Source organism: Clupea harengus, chromosome 2 (assembly GCF_900700415.2).
Source record: "Clupea harengus chromosome 2, Ch_v2.0.2, whole genome shotgun sequence".
NCBI classification, from domain to species: domain Eukaryota; kingdom Metazoa; phylum Chordata; class Actinopteri; order Clupeiformes; family Clupeidae; genus Clupea; species Clupea harengus.
This window is the reverse complement of record NC_045153.1, coordinates 32,272,923-32,282,949: the sequence shown is the minus strand read 5'-3', so window position 1 is coordinate 32,282,949 and position 10,027 is coordinate 32,272,923. Positions and strand designations below refer to the sequence as shown.

General features: G+C 41.3%; 1 protein-coding gene across 7 annotated transcripts in view; it reads left to right on the top strand.

The window, feature by feature from the left end:
* The first annotated feature begins 3,754 nt into the window (after positions 1 to 3,754).
* The window catches only part of dgkh (diacylglycerol kinase, eta), an 83,548-nt gene continuing 77,275 nt past the window's right edge, over positions 3,755 to 10,027 (top strand). For 3 of the 7 annotated variants that reach the window (XM_031561188.2, XM_031561207.2, XM_031561182.2), the window contains exons 1-2: positions 3,756 to 4,166; positions 6,220 to 6,384. In XM_031561188.2, the coding sequence (XP_031417048.1) occupies positions 4,119 to 4,166; positions 6,220 to 6,384 (213 nt within the window). In that variant the 5' untranslated portion in view covers positions 3,756 to 4,118. Of the gene's footprint in view, positions 4,167 to 6,219; positions 6,385 to 10,027 lie in introns of all 7 variants that reach the window. The other 4 variants (XM_031561200.2, XM_031561192.2, XR_004162982.2 and 1 more) reach the window with 3 other exon arrangements.

The following is a 10,027-nucleotide window of genomic DNA, read 5'->3' as shown; positions in this document are numbered from 1 at the left end:
TCTTGTTGTCAGGCATGTGCATTGATGTGGACCTTTTGTTTTACTGCTGATTTTTGTCCTCTACCCCATTTAGAGGCATAGCAGGTATTTTAATAGAGATTGTACTGCTGCAAGTTGTCCTCTACCCCATTTAGAGGCTGAGCAGGTGATATTTCTGGAGACTGCTGCTTTTTGTCCTCTGCCTATTGAGAGGCTTAGGAGTTCTCCAGAATAATGAACGCGGAATACGTTATATTTGAACCCTCACTCTGTCTCTGAGCTTTTCGGGCCAAACCCAGACATGTTGACGGCAACCGAGGCTCGGTCCGTCACACACATATGGGGCTGGGTCCTGAAAAACCTTGTCAAAGAAAAAAGATTGTATTGTTTTCCAATTATTATCAATGTTATTTGATATGTTATTTATGGTTTGCTTGTTGTATATTGTCTGTCTGTACATTGTTTTACTCCTGACCGGCCTTCATTTGTGCGCCTCGACCTCAACCCCAGCCATTACCTCATTTCCGGCTTTTAAATAAATCCTGTTTTTCTTTTGAGGAAATACGATATTTATTTATCATACAGTTTATTCAGGTTTTTTTTTAAATTAGAGATAGATGTCCTACTGCCTGTTGCTTAGGCTGTAATTTAATAGGTAATAAACATCTACTTCCGGTCTTCGCTGTCTTCGATGCTACACTGGTGTCAGAAGTGGGATTCGAACCCACATCCCCAAGGGCAACTGCGACCCAATTGGTAAGCTCTTAACATTTACTTGGACAGGGACGAGAGGAAGATAGGGGATGAGCCTGACATTGGCTGGACTACCACGTTCCTGAGGGAGGGAAAATACGGCAGAGTGCTAGGTGGCTAGCAATATCCAGCACCAATGCTTTTTTGCCTCTGCTTCTGTCAGAAGTTTGAGAGAGTTCCAATGCCTGTGCCCCTGTCAAACAGCCTCAGTTCACAGTTGCTACTGGCAATAATACAATGAATGACATTTATGTTTACTATCATCTGGTTTGCCACATTACCAAAACGAACCCATTCCCTAGCGAAGCTAGCATTGACCACTCCACTCATTGGCTAGCCGGTGAAGCTAACAGTGAATCAAGTTGGAATAGAGTCAAATAACATTTACACTAGCTGTGATTCCACTATCACGCCAGTGCAAGTTAGGGCTACCTTCTGGCCAACCAGGACTACTGGCATAGGTCCTCAAGCTGCGAGAACAAAAACCTCGTATTGCCCTAAAACCTGCCAATAACATGCCGCCTTTGTGTAAATGTCACCAATTTCACAGTCGAGTGGGAAGTTTTTAAGATTTATTTATGGGCTTTTTAGCCTTTATTTGGATGGGACAGTGAAGTATTTTGGACAGGAAGTGAGGAGGAGTGAAGAGGTGGGGAGAGGATCGGGAGAGGATCGGGAAACGACAGCAGGCTGGAATCGAACCTGTGTCCCCGCGGGCATTGTAGTGGGGGGGGTTATTGGCTCGCTCCACAGTGCCCCCCCCCCCCAAGAGAAGTTCAAGTTGAGGTATTGTGATCAAATCTGGATGGCAGGCACCTACGACCTATTCCCTCAAACTGGCATCTACTGCATTTGTTTAGCAGTCCATATCACAGGTAGCTTGAAGACATGGCTTTAATGTAAGCCAGCTACAGGCATAGTTCGCATTAGATAGCAAGCTAGTCTCAATTGTTTACAAAAGTGAAGTTAACATTCGCCTATGTTTAAAGCACATGGCTTGAATAGCATAATAATCATTCATTGCAATAAATTAGCTTCAATCTGAATTTTATGGTGATTAATCATCCTTACATATTGTATGTTGAGATTGAATCCACCAGTGTTGTGGATCATGACACAGTGTCTATAGCCTACCTGCGTCATGTCAGTTGAAACAGACTTGGGTTAGTGACATTGTAGTATGCCAGCACTGGTGGGCTGGACAGGCATGACAGGAGGTGGTCGAAAGCCTTTTGATGTTGTTGGAACCAGCACCGTGTAGTCTCTTTGTAAGTGAGTTTTCTCAGGGGTGCTGCAATGTCGCTGATATTTGGAATGTATTTGCTGAGGTAATTCACCATTCCCAGGAAACGCTGTAGTGAAGTCACATCCGTGGGGATTGGCATGTCATTGATCTCTGTAGTTTTAGACGGGTCTGCTTAAAATTGATCGCTGTAGTTTTAGACGGGTCTGCTTAAAGGCCTTCACTTGTGAAGATGTGGCCTACGTATGCTACCTGGTCCAGGCGAAATTTGCGCTTGTCTGGGTTTAACTTGAGATTAACTTCTCGTACCCTGTCGAGCACTTTTCTTAAATTGGCATCATGTTCAGTCACTCCACGGCCTCCAATGATGATGTCATCGACGATGACTGAGCAGGGGTAACCAGAAAGCAACTATTCCACTTCGCTTGCAGAATTTATGCTGAAGGGCATCCTCAGAAATCTGTAGCGCCCGAATGGAGTGCTGAATGTCGTCAGCAATGACGATCTCTTGTCAAGATGTATCTGCCAGAAAGAATTCTTTGCATCCAAGACAAAAAACACTGTTGCCCCAGACATTTGGGCTGCCACCTCTTCAACGCTGCATATTGGGTGGTGGGGTCTTTTCAGTGCTGTGTTGAGATCTTTTGGGTTGATACATAGTCTAACTCCATGCTGAACAGGTCTTTGAACTGTGTGAATACCTGTGAGCTGAAATCTGTGTTGCTCTCCACGCTGACCTGGTGAACGTCAGGACTCATCTTCACAACTCCCATGTCCATACATGCACGAAATCCTAGCAGTGGTTGTACCGCTCTGTCCACAATGAAAAAAGGCAACGAGAGGTGCTGCTCCTTTAAGCAGCACGGCAGTGTGACGATACCACTGGTCTCAATTCTTGTGCCTCCATAAGCAACAAGGCTGGCAACCCTCTTCTGCTTCACAAGCTGTTCGCCACTGTTCAGTCTTTTGAATGTGTCAAGTGACATCAGATTGCATTTAGCTCCCGTGTCAACTTTCATCTCAGTAGGCTTGCCATGTATGTGCATTGTGACATATCCTTCATCCTTTTCATTAGCTTTTAGGTTCACACAGTCGACACAACTTGAATCACTTCCGGTTTCTGTGCCTCACCAGCCACGAACCTCACCGCACGTCACTGATCCTCACTGCTCATGGGCCAGACCCCAGATGCCCCTTTGGGGCTGGACTATGCCCACCTGCTCCAGGGCTGGCTTGAAGTGCTTGACCACTAGGAGGAGAGGAGACGTAGGCGACGGACAACCATTAGCCAAAACCGACACCAGCCAAAAGCCTGCAGCACTGGAGGACATGCTAGTGACGTCTCTCTGTGCTGTACTCCCCTCAGCCACATCAGCCCTGGCAACACCAGTCCACTTCACCTGCCACTTCATCTGCCCTCTGTTTGACTCTTGTTTCCCCGTTTGTGTGATTGAGTGACAGTGTGTGTATGTGCGTACGTTCTCTCCCTCTCATGTCTTGGAATATGTCAATCAGTTATGATGGGTTTTGAATTAGGGGGAGGAGTCCAGGAGGGAATGATCAGTCAGTTCTAAGATGTTTGTTTATTTCTTGTCAGAGCTCAGAGTAGAGTAAGTAAATTGAGAGTGAGACAAGGGGAACTTGGAGCGAGTGTAACTTATGCTACTGATTTATGTATCTATTTATTTATCGTTGAGTTTATTCAATGGTTAGTTTTATTGGAGAGACACCTACTGCATGTTGCCTAAGCTGTAATTTAAAAGGCAATATACCTCTAAAACGTCTACCTCCGGCCAATGCCTCCATCCTTAGGAAAAAGTTTAACGACGCTAGTATGGTAAAAACCGAAATGGTGTATATAATACGACAACGGCGTGAATAAGGACATCTGTGCAAACTTCCAATGGAGTGAACTGAAGTCCAAGTACGCCGTAAACCTAAGAATAGCCGAGTCTAAAAAAAAGTGCCGGAGATCTTGACGCCGGTGGGAAAAGGAATACATTCTGGTTGTGCGCGCAGCGACACATCATCTAGTGCAGGACCATAAACGCTGCCACAAGCAGGTCTCAAGTCAGCTCTCAAATACTGGACTCAAAGACTGGGGTAACACTCCCGAAGAGTACAACAAAAGAGATTGGGAATTATGGATGAGGATTATAATTATACTCGTAGTCCTGCCTGGGAAGAACTGGTAAATCACCTATTTAACACATTGCAAGCTGGGTTGAAGAATGAACAAGGAGAAAAGCTATGCTCCGAACAAACTGGATTTGGTCTGTTGACATTAGCCTACATAGGCAGCTGTGTTTTAGTCGCAGTTATTGCTGGTCTTTGAGGGTACTGCCAATTGACTATAACTTCAGAAAGTTAAGATAATCTTCGTGTTAAAACATTTCGTTGTAGCGCAGAACTTGAGCAATGTTGAATCAGAGGAAGTGATCTTTGTTTTGGGAGGCTAGTAATGTCAGGCCTGTCTTAAATAAGGTTTTATTTTGGGATTGTTCATTATCTTTACTATGCTACTGAGGGATTGTGATTTGATTTGATGCATAGTTTTGCTGTGGGCGCGAAATAACGTATTACGTTAACAATAGCGGAAAACTGGATAATAGTAGCCTATTGTCGATCAGTAGGACTAATTATAGCTACCTAGCGTACTTTTCTGTCACTGGGCAAGAAATCTTGCAGGTATAGCCTAGCTTACTAGCAGGTAGCTGGTATATATAGTACTATATACTACTACTAATATTGGTAAGCGGACGCAAACGATGATCGGGGTCATTTCAGATGGTTTGCATGCAGTTGATTGACTAAAACCAAATTAGTAATAACGTTAGGCCTATTGCCCTTGCCTCAGTAAAATGGACACGATTGAGGAGATAACGTTAGAAATGACAAAGTGCCAATCGAACGTTAATTGCATCAGAATTATTAGGCTATGCGTGCCACTTTGCGAATGATGGGCTACATTCTAAAAGTCTAATGATTTCCACTAGCCCAGGTGGGTCCTCTCCGATTTAAACAACTATTTGAGCTCGCAAACAGGCGAAATTACCTATAATTAGCCTACCTAACCAAACACTTTGCTCCAGAAAAAAGCTATAGGTTAACATAGAGCCCGAATGAATGGACATTCATCTTGTATTTAACGTTATTTAAATGATGAAAGAAAAGCTTGAAATATTTGGCTGATGCTTTTATCCAAAGCGACTTACAAAACATTTTAAAAAAACATAACATTGAATATTAACAACATTAAGAAATTATTAGCATTCTGCATAAATCCAAAATGCAACAGAGCTGTGATTTATTATGTATCTTTTATGGACGTTTAAACCATTTAAAGACAAATTAAACGGCATTTGTGCATCTTATTTTCTATCGTAAGGTTCTTTTTCGCATGTGCATACCATACAAATACTGATAAAAACAAATACAAATAAAAACGTGCAAGGGAAGAATGCATATTAGGGAAATTCTTTTAAACTCTTCAGAGTGAAATCTTTGGTGTGGTTGAAATCAAAGGCTGCTAACTGCAATTTAGGTATTTTTCTATCTATCTTTTGTTTAGGCTACCTTTTCAGAGGGCTGCAACTTTGTAAACTATCTGGGCTTGAATACTTGTGCATTTTGAAAATAGCAAAAGATTGCACACATTATATTGTAAAAGTTAGGCAGTCTTCCCCTTTAGCAATGTTACGTAGAGGTGATGCCTGCACACGAGACAAAACCTATGTATGTTGAAGAGAAATTACTGTACCATCAGTATGAACTTCTAATCAAACTATTATCTAATCTACTTAACTTCCTAGGGTTTGCCACAGAGATTTCTTCCAAATAGTCAGTCTTGTAGAGCCTACCGCTCTCCAAATGCTTAAGATATGTTGATTTGAATAGATCAATGTGTAAACGCTGATATGTTGATTTGAATAGATCAATGTGTAAACGCTGATATGTTGATTTGAATAGATCAATATGTAAACGCTGATTTGTTGATTTGTTGATTTGAATAGATCAATGTGTAAACGCTGCCCACACATTTGCATCCCTAGAAAAAGACACAAATAAATCACTGCTCTGTTGCATTTTGAAATTTAGCGTTTATGCATTTTGAGGAAGACGAACGCTAAGAACCATTGTACAACTCTCACATCCTGTAAAGGATGGGAGCGGCTGATTTACCAGCAGGCTAATACAGTGTGGTGTGATGTGACTCTCCCTCCCCCCCCCCCCCCCCCCATCAGGAACCAGAGAAAGGAACCGTCACCACATCAGGGATCCATGGGAATGTAATGGGTGCCATGGGGTGCGCTGGTCCAGTGGACGAGTCCTCTGACAGTGATGGAGAGCAAGAAGGGCCCCAGAAACTCATCCGGAAGGTGTCAACGTCTGGGCAGATCAGAAGCAAGGTAAGTCTGTGGGTCTTGGAGCTCTTATTTGATCTATTAATCACGCTACTGTACGTTATACATAGAGAAACATCCTTTTTTTCCCTAGGATGTTGAATAAGTTGTATGATTTTATTCTATCTTTCAATTTCTTAGTGTTCAGTAATTTAAAGATACAATACATTATTTTGTAATACACACATTTGTCTTCAATTTGAGTTTTGTTGGCATCAGTGTTTTGATGAAACCAACATCACCAAATTAGCAATTCCTTCTCTCTGTGGCTAGGGCTCTTTTGATGAGAAAACAACAGCTTTACTTTCCAACTAAAATAACGTCGACTATCAAAGAAATTGGAAAGGTTTCTGACTCATTTCTATGAGCCAAAGAGGGGAGGGCCATTTTTTGTACTTTACTCAACCTACAGCCGAGGGAATATGAGATGAAAATAGAACTAATGCCTGCAACACAAGTTCAGGCTGTGTGCCATCAATTGAAAGTTTAGCAATGTGCGTAACTCAAGTAGACAACAAAATATGGGGTCCCAAAAAAAAGTGATATTGTAGTTCAACTTGCCACCAGTTTGGGGATAAGTGGATCCATCTGAGAAAAGTCAGTAATCATTATATTAACCAGATTTGATAGAACTACAACTATTTAATAGAACTAGAAGTGAATTTTGGCCAGAAAAGGTGAAGTGTGATTGCATTGCAGCTTCAGAGGAGCGCGAGGGCTTCAGCCTACAGGAGAATGGTTTGATGCTACTACCCAGTGCCGGATTAAGAACAGCATATTCAAAGGGCCACCTCAAAGTTATCGCCCAATATTTTCTAGCCATTTAAGAGATGTAGCAATTTGCAACCACAATGAAGTTGTACATCTTGACTTTCCCACCCTTAACACAACACAACACAACACATGCACACTTTGGTATAGCAGCATCTCATCACAGACAACTCACGCCAATTGTGAGTAACTATGAGCTGATTCTAATTAGAATGTCAAAAACTTAATACACATACTGTGTCCTATTAGTCTGAATTGAGTACACTGCAGTATTAAGAAAGCTGTGTAGGTAATAATTATTTTATTTAAACAATTATTTTCAAACCTGAAACAAGGACAAAATCAAGGCGAAATATGCAGAAAACCACTGCACAGAACTATCACATAGCTGAATGAAAACCACTGCACAGAACTATCACATAGCTGAATGAAAACCACTGCACAGAACTATCACATAGCTTAATGAAAGCAACATGATTATACAATAGATCACAGACATCCCAACCTAGACACATGTTTTGGAACAGTAGCCTGGGCTATTCCATGACAACTCCGTTGCACAAATTGTTAATGACTAGATAAGAGAAATGGTGAAATCAGTACAGTCAGCATCGTCTTATCAATTCATCAGCTAGAATCTTAGTTAATAGTACCTTTAACCTTTAACTAAATAGGAGCTGGTCGTCTAAAACAGTGCAATTAGCTAGTGCTTTCGCGATCTTCAGTGCTGTCATTAGATATCATCTTCTTTCTCACCAAGACTGCTTACAGGGTTGGTTTATGTGCGTTGTTCGTGTTAACTTTTGTAAAGTTCTCATATGCCATTTTTTGAAGATGTTTAAGTTGTATTAAAACTATCTATCTGGGAAACTGTCTGACTCTGACAAGTTTTCAGAAAAGCCATCAAAGCTGTGATCCAAGATTATCACTATAAATTGCACACACTGTCCCATGGTATATATGTCCTTGCACACACTGTCCCATGGTATATATGTCCTTGCACACACTGTCCCATGGTATATATGTCCTTGCACACACTGTCCCATGGTATATATGTCCTTGCACACACTGTCCCATGGTATATATGTCCTTGCACACACTGTCCAACGCTATATATGTCCTTCAGGTGAAAACTATACCATTTTCATCTAGATCTTTGAGATTGAGGAGTGTAGATGATGTTCCGGAGCACAATATTAATAAACCTTGTCTTTGTAAGCCAGGCCTAGCTGCATTTGATACACATTTGATCTGTTATGTGGTGGTATATCTACAGTAGGGAGGTAGACTGTGCTTATGCCTGTTTGCATTACATTTTGATAGTTCAATACATCACATAGCTGTAGAGATTTGATACAGAGGGATTTTTGTGGACTCTTGACAAATGGAAAGATAAGGAGGGTAATACTTATCATTTCCCACAGTGCTGAAATGGACACTAAGCTACTTCATCCTCTCTAACATGAGACTTTAAATGTGCAGTTAGACTAAGAAAATCACATTTCATGTTGTACAGTTCCACATGGCATGCTAATACTTCAAATGCACTAACAAATGTGGTTTCTTTCCCTCTTGATGGTGTCTGTATATGTTGCATTTCAGTATGGTTATGTTTGTAAATGAATGAGAGCAACCTTGAAAAAGACACTTGAGTATTTGGTACTTGAGCATGGATGGAGTACTTTGTTGTATAGTCATGACCACAAAATTGACAAGCATTATAGCTAGCTGGAACAAGTGCTGAGGGTAGTAGGGTCTAATATAACCTATTCCCAAACCAGCTGGATGAACACTAACAGAATGTTTCCGAAGCAAAGTAATAAAGAGACCTTGTGAGTGTTGCAATCGTTTGGCTCTTATGCTTGACAGAGAAGTCTGCAACAATAGGTTTATTTCTCTGTGAAAACCGGAAGGTGAGCGTGTATAACAGTGTCCTAACTGCAACCAACACGAGCGAGCAACAATGACAAATGTAAATCACTCCTGTTTAAATCAACGAGGTTGTCCTACCTGGCAGCAAGCATGGAAGAGCGATACATAGCTATGCAGCGCAACATTTATGATGTCAGCATTGACAGACGCCATGTATGAAAAGCAATGCACTCTACTGCTATTCCTAGGTTAGATAGATAGATAGATAAATACTTTATTAATCCCGTGGGGAAATTCTGGTGTCTTGCAGTTCTCTCATAGGTTCTTATTCTTCTAGGATTATTTCAGCTTGTGCTTGTGAAATTTAGTTCAAATTTTGTAGTATAGGTCTTGTAAATAGCATGAGAGGAATGTTATTTTTTAATTATTAAAGACATAGATCTGCATCTCATGAAGAAAATATCAGAGCATGCCAAGCAAACAAATGAAAAATAAATATAATTGAAAAGATAAGAACAATTCAATGCATGCAGACAGACAAAGGAGAACGAGGGCAAGAATTGAAATAGAGAGATGGAGAGAGAACAGGAGAAAGAGAGACAGTGTGAAGCATGAGACTGATAAGGTGATAAGGACAGCACAGAGTGAAAGAATGAGATGATATACGGTTAAGATATAAAGAAATGAAAGAGATTGGTCCTCATTCTCGAACATTTTCTGAAGTTTCTTCTGAATGTTTTCTTACGGATTTCGGAAGACCAACGTAAGAAAAAGCTCTCCGCCTGATTCATGAACGGCTGAAAATGGGTTCTTACGCAGCCAAAGTGTTCTCGGCAATGCTCCCCCGAATGAGGATTCTTAAATTGAATGCGCGTTCTTGTGCACCTGGATTTGCATAAATACACGCCCTGCCAGCTCCTTATAAGGGCACACAACCGTAGTAACGTGTGCAGTCAGAATCGACCGAATCAACGCGAAAGCAACGCGAAAGCAACGCGAAAGCGAA